General features: G+C 40.1%; 1 protein-coding gene across 9 annotated transcripts in view; it reads right to left on the bottom strand.

The window, feature by feature from the left end:
• The window catches only part of Fras1 (Fraser extracellular matrix complex subunit 1), a 444,408-nt gene that overhangs the window by 169,322 nt on the left and 249,381 nt on the right, over nt 1-25,705 (bottom strand). For all 9 annotated transcript variants that reach the window (XR_015452892.1, XM_087215885.1, XM_087215884.1 and 6 more), the window contains 2 exons: nt 17,215-17,355; nt 13,753-13,896 (listed from right to left, as the gene is read on the bottom strand). Coding sequence is in view for 8 of the 9 variants with exons in the window: in XM_087215885.1 (XP_087072011.1) it covers nt 13,753-13,896; nt 17,215-17,355 (285 nt within the window). In the remaining variant the exon portion in view is untranslated. The remainder of the gene's footprint in view (nt 1-13,752; nt 13,897-17,214; nt 17,356-25,705) is intronic.

The following is a 25,705-nucleotide window of genomic DNA, read 5'->3' as shown; positions in this document are numbered from 1 at the left end:
TTCACTAATGGGTGAAGAAGAAAGTCAGGAGAAAAAAGAAAAGGACTTGTGGGAGGAAGGGACTTTCTTTGGAGCTTTTCAGTATGGTGTTCCTGTGGATTAGATGTTCAGCAGGTTGACAAAAATGAGAGCCTGGACATGATCATCATGTGCACTTGGAATAGAATCTAAGTCAAAAAACAGAAATGAACATTAAAGCTGTCAAAGACACTAAGGTCTTAGACAAAGGAAAAGAAAGAGGGAAGGAGGGAAGGAGGGAAAGGGAGAGGGAGAAGCAGACAAGGGGAGAGGGAAAGGCAGAGGGAGAGGGACAGGGACAGAGAGAATGTGTAACCAGAAGAGGAAAGAACTGACTGACTGTAGGACTGGCTAATGAAGGAGATCAGCAGATGGGCGCTGGGTCATGGGTGGGTGCAAGAATACTCCTTTCTCCAGGGAAGGAAAAGAAGGGAAGTGGAAGGCACTGGGACATCTGAGGAGAGAAGGCAAGGCTGCTTTGTTCTGTCTTATCAGATGATGTTACTCTCTAAACACAAGAGAAGACAGGTGAGGGTTCAGCAAAAAGAGAGCTGGGGAGATCTGAGCAGAGTGCGAGGGGCAAGCAGCGAGTGGGGAACCCATGGTGGGCACAATTGCAAAGCCTCACAAAGAGGTCAATAAAACGCCTGCCAAGAAGCAGAAAAGATCTGACAGAAATTAGATCAGACAATGAGGCCAAACAGGAGTCACAGGTGGCCCCGGAGTAGGTGTAAAGCCCAGCTACACTGCTCACTAGCTGTGAAACTTGGGCAAATAAGTTAACATTCTTAAGTCTGAAAAACGGAAATGGTACTAATCCCAGAACTGACCTCTCAAGGTTGCAACATGAATTAATGAGATAACCTATGTAAAGAGCAGCCACATGGTAAGTGCTCAACACACACTCCTTAGTCTTCATCCAGCTGCCCAATCAGAGCTGGCATGATGTCGATCATCACGCATGCAACTAAGTCACTGTTTTTCACTGTTTTTGCTGATTACAAGCAAGCCGGAGAGGTTAACGTCTGTACAGTGAGTCTGACTCACGAACACTCGAGTTGCAAACTTTCGCAGACAGGCTGTATAAGATTCACAGGTATAGGGTGTAAGAGTCACTTTGCCAGATTACAAATGAATCCGACTTACGTTATCCTGGAAAGGAACTTGTTCATAAGTTGGGGAGTTACTATATAAGAAAAGTAGGTAAGCATAGTCTTGGAGTTGTACTGCCTGTGTCTAAATTCAGCCATGTTCTGTTACACAGTGTCCCGCAAGAATTCTCTGCACTTGAGGCCTGCACCATTGTTCCTTCAAAAACATCTGCAGCCTTGGCTTCACTGGGAGGCTTGTAGCGGAAAGACTGTGAGGTCATTCTGCCACTATTAAAGCCGAGCAAGGCATTGTTTAATAAAAATTTCACAAAGGAAAATAAATACAAGCTGGGTTTGTTTTGCTTTGTTTTTATAGGAAGGCCTCAATTTTAGCATAGATCACGTTCTTATTTCTGAAAAGAAATTCTCAAAGAAATGCCTTGAAATATTCAATCTTTCTTCAACAGACAGTGTGATCTCTTAACACACAAATCAAGAGAACACAGAAGAAACAATCACTAAAAGTTCAGGAGAGAGTTCAAGCAATAGGAGATAGGGTGACATGATGAGAAACAAGAAAAGAAAGTGCATTACGAAAAAGGAAGATAAGAAAAGTTAAAGAAGTGTTGTTTTTTAAAAAATGAAGACACAAGAAAATTGAAAAAGTACAGAGATAGAAGAACAGAACCAAATGGAATGAAAAAGAAGATGGAAAAAGAAGAGATAAGAACCAAAATATGGATCATACTACGAAGAAAGATCCTTGATCAGAACACCATGCATTAGACAGGGTCAGACAGGCATTGGATGCCTGATTCTTGGCATTGTTTTGCCCGGCATTCCTTGAGCACCATTTATGTGCTGGTCAGGCATTCTGCAGAGCTTTTTAAAAAATTTTCCAGTGAATAAAATGGGGATATCTAGTATTCCCCATTCTGCCAGAAGGTTTCTTTGTTCCTGAAAGCCTGTGAGTAAGGTCATTCTGTTACTATTATATCTGGGGTAGGTATTATTTAATAAAAGTTCCACAAAGGAGAAAATACAAATTGTTTTTTGTTCTGTTTTGTTTTAGGCAGGCTACAATTTTAGTATAGATTGTGATTTTTTTTTTCTGAGAAGACATGCAAGAAATGCTCTGAAAATTATTCATCCACAGATACAACCTTATTATTATCATCAATAACATGGAAAACATTGAGTCAAAGGTGTAGCCTTGGAATTTAACCTACCATGGACCAGGCAAACAGTAAATCCCTCTCCTGCTCACTACCACTCAAAAGGAAAATGGCCAATCAAATTAAGTTACACAAACATAACTAAATGCGACCTAGCCATTAAAAATGACAATTGTATCATCCTCCCAATGGCCAATGTGGGAAATAGGTACATTAAAGTGATAGTTAACAAAAAAATTGAATGTAATCATTAAAAATACACTTGATCTTAGCCAAACGGCCGAGAAGTGATAATCATCAAAAATACAGCTATGCATACATTTAAAAAGATCAGAGTAAATGTAGAGTGATATAATTATTAAAATTTAGTGTGTGCTAGTGTTTTTCTTTAGTTTATTCATTTAATAAGGATGACATGCAACAGAAACACATGGACACACGACTGGCCAATTCAGCTTCCTTAGTGTTCAAACCAGATTAGTGGGTTCTTGCAACTTTTCCGCACAGTGCCTCTCCAGTGCTACCTTGTCACACCAATTCGTCATAGATTCAGCAATCAAAAACTCATCCCTGAGCCCGAACTGTTTGCTCAGTTGTACAAGGTATTGCAGAGTACAACAAGTGGTGAAGTATGTGGATTCTGGAATCACATTGTCTAGATTCAAATCCTGCTTCTATCGTTCCCGACTTTCTGGATTAATTCCTTAATTCTCTGTGTTGTAGGTTGTTTCTATGTAAAATGGGGATGAAATTACTATCTATCTGGGAGGATCATCAGGAATGCTACATGGCAAAATGCATTTGAAGCAATCTGCACAGCACTTTTTACATGGTGAGTCTTACAGCCATTGCCCATGATTAGGTATCCATGAGAAGATCACTTGCAGAGAATGAGGGCTGGTGGGGGGCAAGTGCTAGGTAACTGTTAGAAACAACCAGCATACTCGGAATTACACTGTGAGAGAGGCCAAGAGGAAGCTGTTCTGGGGGGGGAGAATGTCGAAGCAGGCAGGGAAGATGGGTGGGTAGGAGTGTAATGATCAAAATAAGAAAGTAACCATCACACTTGGAAATGTGTGCCTCTTTCCTTCCTTTTCATTTATGACCACAGCACCGACCCACCTCCCTGTATAATAGGTGCTGCAAAGCCTAACCGGCTCTCATCTCTCTGACTTCAAGTCACTGCATCTGGAGGCCAGGTTGGGGCACTGGCACATATAGGGCTCCTTCCTGGAAGTTCAATTTGACACCCTGCCCAGTTCAGTGCTGCAGTTGTACCAGCTTATTACAAAATAAAGATCTGTTGTGTTTTTAATCTGTGCATTTCTATTTGTTCCCCCCAAATTTTTAGGGACCTTCCTTCAGAAATTCATGCAAAGAACTCCCAAGGGTTTTTTTTGCTTGTTTGTATTTTAATGATATGGAAGAAAAAATGTGCTCTTCAGGAAGCAAAAGGTGTCAAACTTGCATTTTTTGGGGTGACTCTTCTGCCTGCTCACAGAAAATGAAGGAAAAGAGAGGGAAGGAGGCAAGCAGAGGGAAAGGAGAAAGAGGGCAGACAGAAAGAGGAAAGGAATGGAGGGAGGGAGGAAGGGAAGTCTACACATAGGTTAATAATATTTTATTACCTTTAGAGAGTGTCAATAAATTACTCACAATATTAACATCAGTTAGTTCAGGGTTTCCCACAGATTGTTCTGTAAGCCACTGGTTAGTTAGTTCTGTGAGAGGATATAAAGAAGGGAAGGGTTCTCCAATCAAATGTTTGGGAAATGATGCTCAGCCCTCTTTATCTTAATGATTTTACATGCATGTATAAGGTTTTAAGAAATCCTATAATAAAAATTGCTTAAACTTATGTGACAAAAATCCGTGGCCAAAAAAATTTGAGAATATTTTGTTCCCACATTTATTTGGCCCAAGGCTCTTTGCTGAATGTAACACCCACCATCATTGCTTAGATCTCGAGTTTCATGGAATGCAACATGAAAAAGCTCCATGTTAATATTTCTGTACTACATTTATAGGCTGATGTATTTTCTTTAGATGGCAACTTATCAAAAGAGAGCAATTTTTTTAAGAGTTTTTGATGTGCTTTTGTGGGAGAGTGAGTGCATTTAACAATGGCTATTTTATACTAAGATACATATCTAACTTTGTTACAAAGATAATGCCATCATGATTGTCATGCTAAAGTATTATTATTATGTGTGGCTCCTGATTCAAAGTTTTTTTTCTGTTAATATTCTACAGAAAATCAACTACTAAAACAACCATGATTGATAACAATAACAGTCCTCTAACTATATTTTAGATTCCAAAATGCTTGCTATCCAGGTAAAATTATAATAGTTACACTCATGGCTCCTCCTGAACTACTAATGTCCCTGTCTTCTCTTCTGGGTGTTCAACAACTAAAGTTTGGAGACCAAAACTAGAAAGGTAAGTAGACTAAGAGGACTCCCAATATTTTGGCCCTAGCACCTCAAGGTCAACAAAGAATCCAGGACATGAGGGAACATTTTCTACGGGATCCTATATCTTTGGTAAGTCACACAACCTCCTGAGCAAGGAGATTGCTGGACACCAGAGGACAAATGTACCATGTGCCAAAGGAGGGTCACAAAGAGGAAAAAAATCTCCCATGCTTTCACTGAAAGCAACATGGTAAAGCAAGGCCTTGACCCATCCTGACGGCTGACACTGACAGAGGAGCTGAGAGGCTCTATGTATGGTTCCAAAATGATGCCTGAAGAGACTTAACTGACCTTGATAGATAGCATATTGATTGACACAGGTCTCACGTTAACTTGGTCTTAAACACCAAGCAGAAAAGAATAACCAAAAGAGGAATAAAATAATGCCATAATAATAAAGCTAGGTATAAAAAGGGGCTCCAGTCACTGACCCCTTCTGGCAGTTTCCAGGTCTACCAGTAGCTGACCATGGTTATGGATCATTAGGAAAAACTATGGTAAAATCTATAAGAACTCAGCTAGAGTTTTAAATTTCTTAGTGAGATTTGTTCTTCAAATTGTCTCTCATCTTCTTACAGCTAAAACTAGACAGATTTATGATAAAGCATCAGACTTATAGATAACCTTTATCAATGAAAGAATCTAAGAGCCAACAAGTTACAATCACTCACTAGTTCGGTTTCTAAGTGTGACTTTCTCCTCAACCTGCCCTTCCATTCTACTCGCTCATGCTTAGATTTTTCATGCTCTAATTTCTTTAAAAATCTTGTTTATTCTTGCCTATAGGCTGTCAGATTCAAAGTGATCATACAGATAATATCAACAACAAATGTGCTAGACATTTTTTTTAACCAATATCCACCATCTTTAACAAGCATGCCTTTCTTGTACTCCCTTTCCTAACAGGAGCCAGAGTTCTGGCAGGAATAGGGACAGGGTTCTTGGGAATTTCAACATCAACACACTTCTATTACTCCCTATCTCAGGAGCTAAATGAGGATATGGAAAAGGTGGCAGACTCCTTGGTCACCTTACAATCGCAGATCAATTCACTGGCAGCCATGGTACTTCAAAACAGGCATGCTCTGGACATAATCACAGCAGAAAGAGGGGGGACCTGTCTCTTGCTGGGAGAAGAATGCTGCTACTTTGTAAATCATTCAGGCATCATAGGCGATAAGGCTGGAGAACTGAGGGAACACATAGAAAAGTGCAGACGAGATCTGGAAACCCAACATCCTTTGTCAGGATATTTTAACCAATGGCTTCCTTGGCTCCTACCTTTCTTAGGACCTCTCACTATTATCTGCATGATCTTGCTTTCTGGACCCTGCCTGTTCCCGTTGTTTTCAAAATTTCTTACAGGAACGCATGCGGGCCTTTACCAACCATAGGGTCTGTGAACTCATCATGGCCAGTTACCAGCCCCTCACTACTGATGCTGGATCCACCGAATGAAACCACACTTCGGCCAACTAAAGGCCCGCCCCCGCCAACAATGCCCCTTTGCCAGCAGGAAGCAGCTACAGAAAAAGAGACCTTCACCCCAATTCCATAGTAATAACAGTCTGGAATGATAGTGTTCTCTACCAGAAAAAAATGGCTCCGATGGTCCTACATTCTAAAATGGATCCAGTTCCTAAGATGGTTCCCACTTACAGAAATGAGCCACTTTGGAAAAGTGAAACCTACCCCCTCTGGAGAAGCAAAACCTAACTTGTTGCCCCACCTTGCTACCCACGTGATCCTACCCCTCCAATCACCTGGAAGCCCGTTGCTCAACTATACTCTCCCCACTGCACCACCCTCACCCCAGTTAGTCTCACCCTCTCTCGCCCAGCAGCTCCTTCCCCAATAAAGCCCTGCCTCTGGTAGAAAAAAAAAAAATCTGTACTAGTACTCACTTACATTTTTTTGCTTACATTCCCATACAGATCTGTGAAAAAATGAACCAGCATTTTAAAAAAAGACAGCAAAACAATTATGAATTCTTAATCTCTCAGATTTCTACCGTCCTAACAAATCAGCTATTATAATTTGTCCAGTCTTCCCTTCTGCAGGAAGAACTAAAAAATACAGCCATCCCATTAAGCATTCCACAAAACCCAAGGCATATATATTTTTTATTCATCTGCATTTGGATATTTCCCCCTCCGGTTTTTATTTGTGTTTTCTTTTTAATTTACCCTTTTCTATAAATAGGAGAAAGCTTTTAGCTAGAAAGACATAAAGGAGAAAGCCTTCTAGGATTTGGAAATTTTTGATAATGCTGAGATGTGAGGATAAAACAACTATAAAGAAAAACCCAGGCTTCCACAGCACTTCACCATGTCTGTTGCAATCTTAGGTACTCCTGCATCTCATCCCAGTTCGTTTACCTTTTTGGGAGGAGGGGGTACCAGGGATCAAACTCAGGACCTTGCGCTTGCGAGGCACGTGGTGGAACCACTGAGCTAAACCCCCGGCCCCAGTTCATTTATCTTTGTTGAAACCCTTCAACCCTGGCCTAAAATCTCAGAAACTATGTATTTCCTTTAATTGACTTGAAGGGAAAAAAACCCACACATATGACACCTCCATTTGTGAAAGCACATTGAGGTTATTGGACCTGTTCCCAGGATGTGTTTACTCTTGTCTGCATGATAGATCAGACATAATTTTCTTTTTCAAACAGCTAAGTGCAATTAAGAAGTCTCCAATGATGATCTTGTGTGCAGCTCAGATAGAATAAATCCTGTGAGTAAATCCTGCCCCCCTGGAAGGCACTCCCACCAGGTAGTGGGAGCACAGAATGTCCTCCTCACAGCTTTCAATGAGCCAGGACTTCCCAAGGACACAGGAAGGACACTTCTTTGCTCTGCCTATCACCACAATGCTCCTCCCAATACTTTCCTAGGTTCAGATAAAAGCCATCTAAACATTCCATTAGGTTAACTATGACTTGACTAAAAGGGCTCTTTAGTGTGAAAAACAAAATTCCAGGACTTTAGAGTCAGGGTAAAATTAAGATAGGAGATGAGCTCCTGATGGCTATAGTAAGAAACCTATTCACTTATCCCTTCAACCTCCTTGATAGCTCTCCCTGGATGCCGATTGTCACCTCAAGTTCAGCTTCTCCAATTTCAAAGGGAAAGTCTTCCTCCCTGTCTCTTACACCTGTTCCTTTGTCTGGTAAATGGAACTCCCCTACCTTGAATTTCTGTGACCTGAAACCTGAAAGCTCTCTATGAAGCTTCACCATTCCCACCTGGGCTAAGAGATCAACAGTTTCTGCTGTAGTTGAACCATAAGAAATTACCACTCTTTTTTTTGTTGTTGTTGTTAGCTATATTTTTCTTTTTATTGCAAAATGTACATTTTACTACTACTATTCATTTTAGTGATGTGGGTTTTTTTTGTAATAGGGTTTTGCTAATGTATTTTAGGCTGGTCTTGAGCTCTTTATGTAGCTCAAGTTGGCCGTACACTCACAGTCTCTGGAGTGCTAGGATTACAAGTACTTGTTACCATGCCAGTCTGTAACATGCCTTTTTAAAAAATTAAGTTTATTTTTACATTTTAGGTATACAATACAGTTACATTCATCACTGGGATCTTGTACTTTTACATGATATAACTTGGTTCTTATTTTTTCCCCATTCTCCTGCCCTCCCTTCAACCCTCCACCCCTTCCCTTTTGCAGACTTTGTTTCCATTTTTTTTCTTTTCTGATACTTTTTCCCTTTCCCTTCTTTCCTTTCCCTACCCCTCCCACTTCCCCTACCCCTTTAGACCTTTTCTACCTATTTCACATTATCAAGTATACATTTTGATCCTTATTTACACTTTTAGTTTTTCACACCAGAGAAACAATTCAGTATTTTTTTTTTTTTATCGGTACATTTTATTGGTACATTTTAGGTATGCAATTCATTTACATTTCAATATAGTTCTGGAAACATTAGCCACAGCAATTAGAAAAGAGAAAGAAATAAAAGGAATAAAGATAGGAAAAGAAGAAGTTAAACTGTCATTATTTGCTGATGATATGATACTTTATATAGAAGACCCAAAAAACTCTACCAGAAGACTTCTAGACTTAATCAACAGATTCAGTAGAGTAGCTGGATACAAGGTCAACACTCAAAACACAATAGACTTCTTGTACACAAATAACAGAATCACTGAGAGAGAAATTAGGGAAACAATTCCATTTACAATAGCATCCAAAAAAATGAAATATCTAGGAATCAATCTAACAAAGGAAGCAAAAGACCTCTACACTGAAAACTACAGCACTCTGAAAAAAGAGATCGAAGAGGATATAAGAAAATGGAAAGAGATCCCTTGCTCCTGGGTAGGAAGAACCAATATAGTGAAAATGGCCATACTTCCAAAACTACTATATAGATTCAATGCAATGCCAATTGAAATTCCAACAATATACTTCACAGAACTAGAGAAAACAATCAAAAATTCACTTGGAACCTAAGAGACCTAGAATAGCTAAAGCAATTCTAAGCAACAGAGACATGGCTGGGGGTATCACAATCCCCAACTTGAAACTATACTACAAAGCTACTGTGATAAAATCAGCATGGTACTGGCAAAGGAACAGACCTGAGGATCAGTGGAATAGATTAGAAGATCCAGAAACAACTCCAAACATGCTCAGCTACCTCATCTTTGACAAAGGAGCCAATCACCATCATTGGAGGAAAGATAGCCTATTTAATAAATGGTGTTGGAAAAACTGGATCTCAACCTGCCAAAGATTAAAACTAGACCCATACCTATCACCATGCACTAAACTAAGATTGAAGTGGATTAAAGATCTAAATATTAAGGCAGAAACACTAAACTTGCTGGAAGATAAGTTAGGTAGAACTCTTGAAGACATTGGCATAGGAAAAGACTTCATGAACAAAACCTCAGCATCACGGGAACTAGCAGAAAGAATCGGCAACTGGGATCTCATCTTATTAAAAAGCTTCTGCACTGCAAAAGAAACCACCAACAGAGCTAACAGACAACCTACAATATGGGAAAAAAATTTTAGCAGCTGTACCTCAGACAAAGGACTACTATCTAGAATATATAAAGAATTGAAAAAAATCAGACCCCCCAAATTCAAAGACCCAATTCAAAAATGGGCATCTGAAATGAACAGACATTTCTCAGAAATTACCACTCTTTGATCACCTTTTAATCATACACAGGTAAGCCTGAGTATCATTTGTACCTAGTGAAGCCAAGACCTCTTTCCTCCATTTCCTTAGCAACTCCCTCATTAAAATCCTTCATCTCCCCTCCAGATTCCTGCAGCTCCCTCCTGAAGGTCTTTCTGCCCTAGTCTCATCTCCTTCTAAGCCATTTTCTGCCAATCTTTCTCATCACAGAAATGTGACTGTGACAGTCCCTGCTTAAACACCTTTGGCAGAGCTCTACAACCTTGAAGACAATGCATGTTCATCCTAAACTGAGTGTACAAAGTCTTCCTGCTCCAGCCCTGCTTCCTCTCCCCACAAGTTCCACCATTCTGATACCCAGGGCTGATGCTCTGACACTCTATTTAAGTCTCTATGGGTGATTGAATCATCATCCTCTTTGGGATTGTTGGATTCCTCTATCCTTCAAATCTCCTCACCCCTCTGTCTAACTCTCACACCTCTTTCACAATTATCTCAGTTGTGACAGCTCCACCTTCTAGTCTGGGTTGGGTCCCATGCCACAGGCTTGCCTTTGGACACTGTGCTGTGCATAGAGAACTGTATCAACATCATGCTAATCATGTCTGCCCTTCTGGTGTGGGCTGAACTGTCCCCCTGCCAATTCATTTGCTGAGGCCCTCATGTTCAGTACCTCCAAATTCCACTTGGCTGGATACAGGGCCTTTAAAGGGCTGTGTCATATTGGGGCTAAGAAGTGGGCTAAATCCATCCTGGGTGGTATACTTAGAAACAGAGAAGAAAGATGATTGTGTGAAGCGGAAGCCAAGGGGTGACCATCTACACACCCAGTAGAGGGGCATCAGAGGATGCCAATGCTGCTGGCACCTTAATCTTGGACTTGTGCCCTCTAGGATTCTGACAAAATACATTTCTGTTGTTTAAACCACCCAATTTGTGGTGTTTTCTTATGACAGCTCTAATAGACTAATATTCCTTCCTTCACTCAACTACATTTCTTCAGTGTAAGCCCCACATTTTATTCATCTTTGTATCCCTAGAGTCCAGAACATTGCTCAGCCTGGCACAAAGCTTGAGTTTAGTGATTGATGAATCAGTAAATGAATGAATGTGTTGCAATGCTACAGACAAATGTGAATTGTTTAGAAAAGGCATACAGTACCTTCAGTGAGAAAGTAAACTTCTGGGTCAACATCTCTGAAAGCTCAACAACTGAAATTACTAGTCAAACTTCTCCATTAAAAATGCTCTTATACCAATCTTTACTAAACAAAGGATTTTCAAGTGCTAGATTATGGTTACCTTATTTAAAAACATGATATAAAACACCTAATTCCCAGGGCAGCCAAGGGTTGTTCTGTCTAGCTCATTTTACTGGGACTTGCTCTTCTAAGACTGGGGACTTTCAGTCATTTAACTCAGCCCCATGATTCTCTATTCTAATAATCCCTTATTAGTCTTAAAAAATTAATGCAACTCCTAATCACCTAATTTACTATCAAAGAGTGCTCTGGACATTGGAGAGAACAGAGCTCATTAAAAATTAAAAGTTTCCAATCTCCTTATATAAACATTTATTTATAAAATATGTCCCAGTGTGAAATTTTTAGGGTCCACAAAATAGGGTCCAGAGTAAGTTGGAAATAGAATAGCCATCATGAAGGATGTAGTTTAGGTCCTACCTTCTCATACTTCCTGATGGTAACCCTTCCTTGCTCTCGTCCATTTTCTACACAGCTCAAAGAATTCCTGCCTATAACACACTGAGTCAACTTACAGTTCTCTCCAGAATGCTCATAGCCCTGCTGCCTGCAAGATCCAGTCCAAACTTTTTGGCCTGAAACCTGAGATTCTCTAATACTCTGGTTTCAACTTAAATGTCCCAACCATTTCATCTAATATGCTTCAATACCAACCATGTTCTTCACTCTGTTGGAGGACTCCCTGGCTATAAACGACCTACATCCATTACCTTATGGGCTTGGCTCTTGGTGAACCACATTTGGACAATCTGCCTGAGTACCCTCTGTCCAACCAAATCCATGTGATTCTTCTGGAAACATTTTAGGTTCCAACTCCTCCGTGATATTTTTCCTATCTTGTTACTTCTTCCCCTGCTGAAATCCTACATCTTTGACTGTTTATGAGTGTCACTGCACATGAATTGCTTCGTACTCCTTAATTAATTCATACTCTTGTTAATTGTGCCTTCGGTTAATCTCCTCAGGTAGCTTGAAAGATTTTTGTGGCCCCCCAAATATCAACTCAGTAACTTGTAATCACTGGGTTCTCAGTAAAATGCCCACAAATGTGCTTTGGTCATTTGCTATGATTTGAGTATGTTTTGGGTCCTCAAAGGGTCTGCTGTTATTAAAGCTTGGTCTGTGGTGAGGTGCTACTGGGAGATGGTGGAAACTTTGAGAGTGGGGCCTAGTTGGAGGTGCTTAGGTAATTGGGGGCCGACCTTTGGAGGGGATTGTGAGATTCTGGGCTCTCTCTCTTTCTTCCTGCTTAATACACACACACACCTGCCATGATACAATGGAGCTGAGAGAAGGCCCTCACCAGAACTGACCTGAAGCTAGTGCCATGCTTTCGAGCCTGGCAAACTGAGCTAAACATTTTCCTTTTGTAAGTTAGCTGTCTCAGATATTCCATTGTTGTAACACGAAGCTGACTAACACTCCATGTCAGGAACCCTTTAGTTCTTATAGTAGCTGCTCCTGGAATCCTAAAGTTAGTTTCAGTAACTAAAATCAAGCTCATAAACTGTAATAATAGTCCCTGCCATTGCCAGCTTCTCCTCTGGGGTAGGTGCTAATATCTCTCATTTACCCACTTCCCAGACAGCGCTGACTGGCAACACCAGTAAACAGACTCAGATCCTCCAGCTGGTGGTGTTTTTGATTTAGCCTTAAGCCTGGACCCTGAGATTCTACTTTTTGTTGCCTCTAGAATGTTCCTGCAGTTTTCATCATTGGGCTTTTGCTCTGAATCTAGCAATTTTCAGCTGCAGCCCTGCATTTGACAGTTTTCATTCTTATTAGGGCATAGAGTGTGATCCTCAATGTCTGGTCTTAAGATCTTGTACACAAAGGAATGGATCACCCAGGAATGGTACCATTGGCCATATCCAGAACATAGCCATTGACTTACTACTCCCCACCCTCCCAAAGCTGGAACACTCTGGTATCAGTGCCAACCCAGACTGAATGTCCCTGCTAGATACCATCATTTAGAGCACTGGCCACAATCCCCTCCTGTCAGAGGACAAGCCCTCCAGTCAGGTCACCACCTCCAGCATCCATCCTACCAGGTCCCAGTTTGTGGTTTAAAAAAAATCTGAATTTTACAATAAGGGGGGAATAGCCTATCTCCTAAGGCAACTGTTCTACTTTTTGGCTAATTTCCCTAAACTTCCACAGCTGGGCTAATGGAAAAGCTCTCCACAGCAAGGGGCCAGAGATACCACAGACAGAAGAAGATCATCTTTGGAGTGATTGATTTGAAAATACATTTTTGCTCTCTGAGCATGAAGTTGACAAATGCAGAGACAGATACTATAATCATTTCATTCTTTATTTACATGAGACTCTAAGTTCTTCCAGGACTTGCAAGAGTAGTCTTAGAAGTTTGATTCAAATCCACAAATAGTCTAACTAAAGGCAAGAGTGAGGTGAGTTCCCAGACAGGAGACAAATGTCTCCCATAAACAAGGATCCTAATCTGCATCCAAAGAACAAGTGCCACAGTCCCCCTGATCCTGTGGTACAGAGCCCCAGCAGCAGTCCTGTGGTCCCCCAGAATGAGAGGTCTCACTCACCCATGCAGTACCCCACGAGGTTGAGGAACTGTTCCTCCTTGCAGCTGGTCTTGCAGCCCCCACTGGTCAGAGTGATGTGAGGGTGACAGGAGGTACAGTCAGATTCCAATGGTCCACGGCACTGCCTACAGGTTGGGTGGCATTCTGAGGGAAGTAAGGATCAGGATTAGAACCAGCCGCTCAGCACACAAATGCAAAAAGTAGTAAACATTTTCCACAAAGCTCAAACTAATTATTTTTTTAAAATTTACTTATTTATTTGTTTGTGGTGTTGGTGATTGAACCCAGGGTCTCACATGTGCTTGGCAAGTGCTCTACTGCTGAGCTGTATCTCCAGTTCCTTTTTTAATTTATTTGAGGTAAGGTCTCGCTAAGTTGTCCAGGCTGGTTTCAAACTTGGAATCTTCCTGCCTTGGCCTCCCAAATAGCATGGGTACAAGTGCATGTCATAAGCACCAGGTTCTAATCATCTTTTGGAGATGGCTGAGCAAGCTTTGCACTTCCTTAGACTTGGCCAACAGACTGAATTTCTGGTATCAGTGAGAACACTGTTCACAAACAATATGGAATCTAAAACTGTAAAAATGGGAGTAGTGATCCACACATTCCTGAGGATCAGAATAACCACCCCATCTGCGTAAGTAAAAAAGTTCAAGACAGAGTCCAAAGCACAAACACGAGTGGTAAGGCTCCACCATTGCAAAACACCATGCAAAGAGATAGCGGGACAGGGAGTAGAAGGGGACATTTTCCTTCTCAGAAATTCCTGCAGACAGGGGAGAACCAAACCGTAACAGCAAGTGACACTGAGATGAGCTAGCTACAGCTTGGATGCCTGTTTTATCTACAGTACAAAATTAAAATTTGAAGAACAGAAGAAGTCCCCTTTCTGGAGGTTACCATGAGTCACATCTGAAGTTCAATTCCTTACGAAAAATTATGTCAAAGCTATGTCTCCTTCCACATCAACACCAAATTAATAAGGGGTAACACACTGGGAAAACCCAGGTGAGCCTCAGTAAGGTGCAGGCAATAAAGATAAGGGTGGCACAGAATCAAAGCATGTCACAGCCAGGCCGAATAAGCTGCCAAGGTGGGCAGCAGAACTTGCCAAAGAAGCCAGAATTTCTGTGCCAAGGATGAGCAGGGCTGAGGGTGTTGGATTCCAAGAGGTGGGGGATGAGAGGCTGGAGCCGCACAACTGATGAATTCTCTCCTGGCACGCAGCTGGTGCAGAGCAAAGGCAGAGATTTTGAGTAAAGTCAACTGCCTCTTGCTTCTGGCAGGAGGCCAGGAGAAGATAAGCGGTTATTAAAAAAAAAAAAGCAAGCAAGCAAGAAAAGGCATTGCTGATTAGAAGGATAGCACCCACTATCAACGGACACATTCCTGAGGCTCTTGACTTTAAAAATTCCTACCCAGAGATATGAGCGTCCTGGGATAAGTTCTACCACCCACTTCTTCCTCCCCACCAGACTATTTCCAGTGACCTGAGTGCCCCCCACTGGGGGTGCCACCCATCTGCCAGCTTCATGGGGATGGAGAAGAGTTAGAGTTAAATTCTTTCACACTCATAGAAACCACTTGGGTAGGATGAAAGCAGGTTTTCAAGGACAATGAAACTAGGAGCATTGATAGAGCATTTAAGCTAAAGCAGCTCACTAGGGGCCTGGAGAGAGTCACAGGTATTTGGGGGAAAGAAGAGAATTCCAGAATAAAAATAATACTGATCTTCAATTGTCTAAATTTATGTTGGCTCTAAATTTCCTCCTTGGCATTTAATGAAACTAATGAATACTAATTTACTTTAAAATTTTCTATAAATTTACTACATGTTTTCTGACTCCAGAAATACCTGTAATACAATTTCATCACAAGGAGCATCCTATCAGCTGGCCTCAACTGTCTATTCTTGGAAATAAAAATAAGACTCATGATAGAACATGTTTTGTCTTTTTTTTTCCTGTTCTCTAGCTATAAGAATATACAGCACTACAAGAAGGAGCTTAAATTTTAGTATTTTGCCAATCCCAATAAAATCCTGCACTAATCTAAAGTCCTAATTTTTAGAATCTCTGTCACTGCAACATAAAGGTGCTCTGACCATGTGCACAGGCTGTTAAAGAAGGAAATATCCCCTGGGCCTCTTGCTGCTCTCAGCAGTGGAAGGGAAGCAGAGACCCGCACTGCCACATGTGCCCAGTGCTGAGTCATACCCTCATTCATTCACAACTTCAGTGGTGTCTCCAAGATGCCCTAGGTCCTGTGTTCAGAAGCACTGTCCCCACTGGAAGATGGAACCATTCCTTCAAGATTAGGCTGTCCTGCTATGATGGACAGAACACAGCAGAAGTAACTGCAAGACTTCTGAGGGTAGGTCCTGAGGCAGCTTCTCCTTGGCCTCCTGAGTATTTATTTACTGGGGTGGAGGGAGACAGCTGAACTACATGGAAGCTGGGGAGCAGACACAGCCATGCTGTGAGGACACTCAATTAGCCACAGAAGAGGCCTCACAGAATAAGTGATTCCTGACTGACCCAGGTGACCGATACATCAATGAAGATGCCATCTACAGGCTCCTAAGAGAGCCAAGCAGCTGAGCCCATCAATCCTCAGAGCTGGAAAATAATCAATTATTGGTATAAACCACTAAATTTGTGTTGTTCTAAGGCACTAATCTGGAGTGACAATAGATAACCAGAGCAGAACCCCATGAATAAAACAGGTCCTTAGCATCCTGGAGTATTTCAATCCACAAATTCCAAGTTAGTCCTCGATTTTGTATGTGAAAAGGAATGGGGAGTATTTTTACATATACTTTTTCATAATATGAGAACTTTTATGACTTAATGTTTGGGTGAAAATAAATGTAAAAAGATATAGCACTAATTTTTTTCTCAGCTATGTAACAGCACTACTAAAAGGTAGATCAAAAAGTATTATTTTACCAGGTTAAAACTGTTGCTTTTGAAATGTGGAATTATCACCGATTCCCATCCTCAAACCTTTCTTTTTTTGCCCTATTCTAAACTTTCAAACTTGCTAGAAAGAGCACATATTCCTTTAATAATCAGAAACACAAGCTTTTAAAGAGAGCCATACCAACAAAAAGTTACGCTGAACCGAGCTTGGGTTCTTACAGGACAAAGGAATCACTATTGAATTCGTGAGAGGAATTGTCTATCCAGATGATGGTCTTCCAGGCAAGAAAAAACCCAGTTCAGAGTTTATTCAAATACTATAGTCTCTAGGATAAAGCTGCTTCTAACGTTCACTTAGACCTGCTTCCCTATTGGAAGTACAGGATTTCTCTTGTTTCCCTCATTCTATCCTCTTTGCCTGCAAACTTAAAGCAGCCTTACCCTCATCCTGGGATGGCACAGTTTCTGATCAGATATCTGGTGGCACTGAGAAGGTAAAGCCTGGGCATTGGGCCTCGGCCCTAGCAGGGCACATACTCACCTGTGCAGCCCCCTTCCTGGTTGAAGTAGCCCTCTGGGCACTGGGAGAGGCACTGCCCGTCCAGCAGCATGTGGGAAGGGTGGCAGGCAGTGCAGTCATGGGGGTTCTTCCCTGCACACCCTAAACACGACTGGTGGCAAGCTGGAGGAAAGACAAAGCAGAGGAGATGGTCAGGAAAGCCTGGACATTAGTAATTCTAAGTGTACATTTTTAACATCCCTACATGAACACTATTACCCAGTTCAACCTAACACCCAACATTCCATCTAAGAAAAATAGATAGATGGTTTTTGACTTACAAAGCATTTATCGGGATGTAATCTCATTGTATGTGGAGGAGCATTTGTACTTTTTTTTTAGCATCTGTAATTTGTTCAACCTCTGAGGCCACTTTAGAGATCAATTTAATACTATGCAAGAGGGACAGAGTTGTTTTAAAAAAATTTAGCAGGAAAGAAATGTGATACAATGAGCCCTGTATAGCCTCATGCCTGCAATCCCAGCTACATCTCTGCCAGTAACATCCTCAGCTGGAGTAAATTCTGCTCAGCTGCTTGGATTTCCAAACAGCAGGACATATGTCTCACATACCCCTTCCAAAGGACAATCTCCCACAAAGCAAGCATTGGTGGAACCCAGACCAGGGAAAACACAAATGCCACAAAACAGAATTAACCATTTGCAGGGTGATATGTTTCTTTCTTCCCAGGGTCCTGCTCTCAGAGAATGTCAAACAAAGAACAGGAAGCCATAAACAGTGCTCCCTCCCTTGGGACAGCTCTCACTATCAACTTATACTTATATACTGTGCAACTTATCAGGCTGCTCAAATGAAAGAAAGGGTGGGAGAAGCTTTACTGATCGATTCCTCCAGGGTTTATATAGTGGATAGATCTGGACATCTACAGAGGAGAACTACTACTTGGCACCTGAACAAAAGAGTGACAGACAAGTAATAGGAATAGCGGGAGACAGCATAGCACAGAGAATAAGAGCATGGTGTTATAGCTGTACTTGATGTTGACTGAGTTATGTGATTTCACCACGCTCCTGCTTCCTCATCTATGAAACAAGGATGCAACAGTACCCACTGCATGGGGAGTTGTGGACACTAAGTGGGCTTATGCATGTAAAATTCTTAGGGTAGTGCCAGACCCCCAGAAAGAACCTAATTAATTTTAGCTGTAATTATTACTTACCCACAGGTGTAGAGACTAAAGAAAGCAGAGAAAGAAAACATCTCTGCTTGCCTTTATCAGATGTTTATGGATAAAAGGGACATGTGTATCATTTTTCAAGGGTGGCCACCATATTCATCTTGACTTTTTATTTCCTATACTTTGGATTCTTTGCCATGTGGGATAATGCTGATCCTGGAGAGACTGTACCTCCCAGAGCTAGAGATTCCTAGAGATGATGAAGGATTAGCTCCAGAGCCTGATTTGCATATGCAAACCAACCAATCCACAGCCCACACCCCACCACCTGGCTAACAAGCTCTTACATACACTCCAGGACATTATTCTGAAGAGCAATACAAAGACCTAGATCTTTTTATTATTATTTTATATCATTTTATTGGTATATGTTTATGATGCATAATTACATCTTGATCACTTTTGATCACCTTTCTCCCCCTTCCTTCTCCTTTTCCCTTATCTCCTCAGCCATCTCCAAAAAGTCCACCTCCTTATTTTCTACCATCTCTCCTTTATGTTACTCTATAATTTATTTATATTCTGGATTTCTCATGTAAGAGAAACCATGTGATATTTAACCTTTGGTGTCTGATTTATTTTACTTAGCACTATGGATTCAAGGGTCACCCATTTTCCTAGAAATGACTCATTTATCCTTCTTTAAAGCTGAGAAGTATATACATATACACCACATTTTCTTTATCTTTTCATTTTTGATGGGCCTCTGTTGCTTCCAAGATTTAGCTATTAAGAGTGGTACCTCGGTTCATGAACTTAATTCTTTCCAGGAGTCTAGTCACAAACCAAATTGGAGGAGAGCTAAATCAAATTTGATGGTTAGGTTCAATGTTGACTTTATAGGGAAATTTGATTAGGTTTGTCCAATTTAGTTTACAACCAGAATTGTGGAAATAATTAAGTTCATGAACTGAGGTACACTTACAAATTGTGCTGCTCTAAATATGGGCATGCATGTATCACTAAAGTATGATGTCTATAGCATGTACAGGTACAAATTCCCTATGATGGATGTTATCATTATGTGTATCTAAAATGTACCAATAATATTTTTTAAAAAGACTTTAAAAAAGTATGACGTCTTTAACTTTTTTAGGAAAAGACCCAGGAGAGGTATAGCTGGGTGAAATGGAATTTCTATTTTTAGTTTTCTGAGGAATTTCCATACTGATTTCCACACTGCTTCTACAAGTTTACATTCCTACCAACAATGTAGAAAAATTTCCTTTTTTCTCACATCCTTGACAGGCTGTGTGTTGTTTCTGTTTTGTTTTGATTATTTGCTGATAGCCATTCTTTCTGGAGTAAGATGAAATCTCAGTGTTTTGATTTGTACTTCCCTGATGGCCAGAAACACTGGATATTTTTTTCATGTACTTATTGGTCATTTATACTTATTTTGAGAATTATCTATTCATTTCATTTGCCTTTTTTTTTTTTTTGATTAGTTCATTTGTTTTAGGAGGGTCTAATTTTTTTGAATTCTTTATATATTCTAGATACTAGTCCTCTGTCCAAGAAGTAGTTGAAAAAAAATTTGCATTGTATAAGTTATCTCTTCAATCTATTGGTTGTTTCCTTTGTTGTGCAGAAGCTTTTTAATGTGATGTAGCCCCATTTGTTGATTCTTGGTATTATTTCTTGTGCTACTGAACTTCTGTTTATAAAATCCTTGCCTGTGGCTATGTCTTCAGTTTATTTTATCTTATTTTATCTTTAGGAGTCAGTATTTCTGTTTTTATATCTAAGTCTTTGGTCCATTTTGATTTTAGTACACGATGAGAGATAGGACCAAGTTTTATTCTTCTGCCCATGGATAACGAGTTTTACCAGCACCATTGGTTAAAGATGCTATCTTTTCTCCAGCATACGTGTTTAGTTTCTTTAGCATATGTATTCAATCTTTGGCTAAAGGTGTATTGGGGTTTTTTTTTAACTTTTATATTGGGTTGTTTCTGTGTTTCCTGTTCTATTATATTGGTCTACATGTCTATTTTTGTGCCAGTACTGTAAAGGGGAGTTTAGTTAGCTCATGAATAGACAGCTAGTGAGAGAAAGGGCCTGAGGTAGAGTGGTCATCCCCTTGATAAGAATTAAAATAAGAATAGGCAGTAGGACTTTGGCCAGGAAAGGAGTTGCTCAGACAAAATGGAATGCAACCCCTCCCTGCATCCAGGGCTAAGTTTCCAGGAACTTAAGAATGCAGAATAACTAGTTTTCTTTTAAAATTGGTTTCCTTTAAACTCTGCAGGCTGAGTAATTGGTTTAGAGGGTCTGAGTTCCAGTTGGTCATTTTAAATGCATAGAGCTACCTGTGATATATGGCTACTAAACAAATGAGCAAATTCCTGTGCTTTGCTTATCCATAAAAAGTTCTAGACTAAGGGGCTACATCCAGCCTGCTTGGGATCCCTCCCAACCAGAAACTATTTTTGTTCTTATTTCCAATAAACACTCTCCTAACTTCCTTTTTTCCATGACTTCATTCTTCAACTTCATGAGGCAACACGCTCCATTTTACATGGTTTATACTAAGTTAGCTGTTTCCTTACCAGACTGCTTTTATCACTATAGCTTCATAGTATAACTTGAAATCTGGGATTCTAATGCTTCCTGCTTTGCTATTTTTGCTCAGGATTGCTTTAGATAGTCTTGTTCTCTTTTAGTTTTATTATAGATAGCTAAGTTAGGTAAAAATATAGACAATCAGACAGGGCTGGGCCTTCAAGAGGGTCAGTGCAAAAGATAAAAACACATTACAACCATGGCCAGAGGCACCTCTGTTGGAGGCCAGGCCTCAAGATAATGATGAAATGAATGCACCTACACACTTTCCCAGGAGAAAAGAAGTGGTAACACCTGCCCTAATAAAGTCTAGATGGACATCAGTCACCCCTTTGGGTGACCAAGACCTTCATTTCCTAATAAAGGTCTTTGCTCTTTCCACATACACTTGCTAAGTGATCTGCTTCCCCATTAGATCAATATTACCTAAGCAGCTATACTTGTAATCTTATTGGCTGGGTCCTATGTTATGCCTACCTTGTGAATTTTGTACCCACCTCACAATTTCACTCTATACAACTTCCCCTGTAAAGTGGGGTCCTCAGCAGCCCATTCGGGTCCCCTCCTGTCTCACCCAGGAATTAAAATCTCTCCTGCTCCCATAAATATTTCCTGCTCTTAACCTCCAATGTTCCTTAGAATTCATTCTTCAATTCTGAATTACACAAACTTGGAGTATCTGACATCTAGCAGGTTAAGGATTATATTATTTCCCCGGTATCATTTGGAGATCCTGTATCAGTTCCATATAAATTTTGGAATTCTTTTCTAGTTTTGTAAAGAATATTGTTATTTTTATAGGAATTGCATTAAATCTATATATTATTTTTGGTAATATGTTCATTTTGATGATATCCAAAATTAAGACTGCCCATCTAAGAACAGGGGATATTTTTTCATTTTCTAATGTCTTCTTCAATCACTTTTTCAGAGTACTATCATTTTCATTCACCTCCGTGGTTAGGTTGATTTCTAGTTATTTAATTTTTTTGAAGTTACCATGAACGGGATTGTTTTCTTGATTTTTTTTGTTCTAGGTGAATTCATTCTTGGTGTATAGGAACACTATTATTTTTTGTGTTTTGTATGCTGCCACTTTGCTGAATGAGTCTCCTGGTGGAGTTTTTTGGATCCTCTATATAAAAGATCATATCATCTGGGATAGTTTGACTTCCTCCTTATCTATTCATATCCATTTTAATTCTTTTAAATTTTTATTAGTGCATGTTTACAGCCCAGAATGATTATATTCATTGAGGGGAGTTGGTACATGTATGTAACACATCTTAATTCCTTTTTTATCTCCTTCCCCACCTCTGCCTCCCTATCCATTTCTTGGCTCCCTTCCCTTTCATAAAACCTGATTACTCTGGCTAAAGTTTCAAGTATTATATTGGAGAGGAGTGGAGAGATTGGACACCCCTTGGTTTTTTCTTGATTTTGGAGGCAATGCTTTCAGTCTCTCCCATTTAGTATGATGATGGTTGTAGGTTTGTCATAAATTGCTTTTATCAGTTTGAAGCAATGCCTATCTTTGTCATAAAGACTTAGATTTTACCCATGCAGATGAACCCCTGCATCTTAGGTCATCCTCTGTCTAATCCTCCAGATCCAGCCACCTACAGAGACCCCTCTGGTCTTCCTCTTGGCTCCTCCATCAAATACCCAGAAGACTACAAGTCAGCAGGCTTGGAAGAAGCCAATATCATTTCATATCACTAACATCTCCTTTTTTACCATCTCCTAATAAAATGTAACATCTAATCTTTGACGTGCATGGTGCTGATACTCAGCTAGGACACCCTGGTCCATCAGTACCAGTTATTAAAGTCTTAAACACCTTTCATACTGGTTGGCACCTAATTGTTGTCCTAAGTTTTCTTGGACCCACCTCTAGCATCCTGCCTCACCCATAATCCATCACCTCAAGGTTTAACATCTGTACCTGGAGGCACCCAGGACCCTACTCCTGAGCAGAGATCAATGCCACACTCAGAAGGTTGAACCCTTGCCTGGATAAACTTTTTTTTTTTAGATTGCCGCTCCATTAGCACAAGTCACAGAAATTTTTCCCTAAGTAGTTTCAGAATCTTCTTTTAAAAACAAAATGGAGTCTGACATAAAGCTCAAAAAAATAAAAGAAGGGTATATGTTGGCCCCTTTTAGAGATACATTTAACAAAAAATGAAATGTAATAGAATACCAGGTGGCAATATTTCAAAAAACAGCTAAGCTTTCCTGGATGACTTGACAAAGCAAATTGAAGCAATACCATATTTTCTAAATAAATATACCCATGATAATGCCAATGTGTTTATATTTGACTTTACAAGATTGCTAAAATACCCTCGTTATACTTCCTTAATAAATAAGAAATAAAAGCGTGTCACTTTGGAACTAAATCTGAGGAAAGGTGAATTAAGGCATTATGAATACAAACATTTTTATTCTATTCCGTTTGTTCACAAAGTCAGTGTGTAGCTGGCTCAATGTGAATAAAGGTTATTACTGTATATAAAGCAGAAAAGCAAAGAAGATAGCAAGTTGGAAGGTTGGTGGATTAAGAAATCAAGAGAAAGTTCCTTTGCCACCCCTTAGATTTTAGAAATACGCCCTATTTAACATCACTGAGGCTGATTTTGGAATTGCCTTCTTTGGAAATGTTTAAGAACCAAACGGATAATGAGCTGGTTAGTTGCTAAGGCCCAGAGGGGTTGGAATCTGCTGGGTGAAGAGTCTCTTGGTGTTTTTGTAAGTACAGGCATTTGCATTTGCATCTTTAAAACAATCTCATGAAACTTAATTCTGTGCTGGTTTGGGAAATGTCTGCACTATTTCAGTGACTTTTATTAGGCTCTATCGTTCTATGGAAGCCAATTTCATAGCAGGAGTTCTGTCTGAAGCCTAAGATCCTTCAAGGAAGGCTAACTCCATTATAGGGCATATATAGAAGATATAGGAAAGAAGGTCTATGAATAATTCCTCCACATAATACAACATTTTTAAACACTGGATTTCCACTTGATGGCTAAGTACATTTCTGGAAAAGCATAACAGAGCTGCTTAAGTACAAAAAGAGTCAGAATTAAAAGTATCCTTAGGTGGCTATAAAGTCCAGTCATCCTGACTTCAGCAAAAATATACCTCAAACAATTAAACAAACCCATTTCTGTTCATTCTGCTTTCCATTTAAAGTTCAAACAATTGATTCTACCATTTTCCTTTTTAATGATACAAAAAGTAGCACAGCATTCCTACTTCATATCATATAAAACTTCCTGCCTTTTCATGTCAAAAACAATTTTTGAGGCAGGCTTCTCTTGAACTATAATGTAGATGTCAAAATCCTCCAGGACTTACAGTAGTACTGTGATAAGGAATGAAAATTGAAATGGGTAAAGTTAAGCAAAGTTGATGTCCTCCTTTCTCTCTTCCTTTCCCATTCTCTTTCCTCCCTTTTTATGACTATTATTTAACAACCCTCATTTCTTCCTTGCCCTAACTAGCTTAGGAACTCTTTAGGAGTGAAAGTCACATCTCCATCTCTGTTGATTCCTGCCCTAGCTGTCAACAGTTCCTGGCCCTGATATGTTGTAAATTCTCATAGAGAACTTCTGCCAGCTAAATGGCCAAGTTGGTAGGTGTGTGGTGGGGACAGATGAATGAAAATACTGGCATCACACTCATCTAGTTCATTATTTGTTTATTTGTTTAGCCTTTTCTCTGTTCACTGTATAAATATTAGAGCTTCCCAAACTTCCATCCTCTGCCCTTCCTCTTCTCACTGTAGGATCAACTTACCTATTGCTTTCATGATGACCTCTGTACTGGTACATCCTGAATTTATGAGTAGAACTCTGGCCTTTGTCCTGAATTCCAAGCACATAAATCTGCTGGGAGCAGATGTTGTCAGGGAGAGAGAACTCTGCTTGGTGTTTCACAGGTATTTCACATCCCTCATTTCCAAAAGATCACTTCTTATCCACTTCTAAGTTCAGACCATATTCTCTTAACATAAATTGTGACATACACTCACTCATTATTTACCCCAACCCTATTCCCTTCTTTTGTATTCCTTACCTCCCTTGTTGCCCACCATTCACCATGTCTTGCATGTTAAAAATCTTAGCATTATCTTAGACTTACTTTTCCATCACCACCACACATTCAAATACTGTTGACTTTACTTCCTAAATCTGTCAAATCTACTCCAACTTCTCCATCTCCATGGGCCCTTAGTCCACACCCTCAAGATGATTCATGATACAGCCACAGCTTCCTAGCCAGCTCTACTCTCTTTCTATTTATTTTCTACACAATCATCAGACAGATCTTTATAAACTACAAATTGACCAAATTACTCTCCAATTTTAAATCTTTTAATGGTTCAGCAATACCAACAATGTGAAGTCGAACCTCAACAGAGCACACATAAAGCCATTCCTGGCGTGGCCCTCACCTTTTGTTTCCAGTGTCATCCCCCACAATCCTCCTTTACAGACTTTATACTGCAGGAATACCAAACATACTGCACCTAAGCACAACACGTCTTTGCTTTTGGTGTTTCTTTGATCACGAATGCCCTTCGCCCGCTTCTTTACCTGGTGAACACCCATTAATCCTTCAAAAACTGAACTGTGAAGTTTTCCCTCTACAAATCTTATCCTTACTCCCTTCACTCCTAGAGAGCTGGCCTCCTTTCTGCTGTT

The sequence above is a fragment of the Heterocephalus glaber genome, unplaced genomic scaffold (genome assembly GCF_053883595.1).
Source record: "Heterocephalus glaber isolate CG9 unplaced genomic scaffold, H.glaber_assembly_v1.0 deba00001454, whole genome shotgun sequence".
In the NCBI taxonomy this organism is placed as follows: domain Eukaryota; kingdom Metazoa; phylum Chordata; class Mammalia; order Rodentia; family Bathyergidae; genus Heterocephalus; species Heterocephalus glaber.
This window is presented reverse-complemented; position numbering and strand designations above follow the sequence as displayed.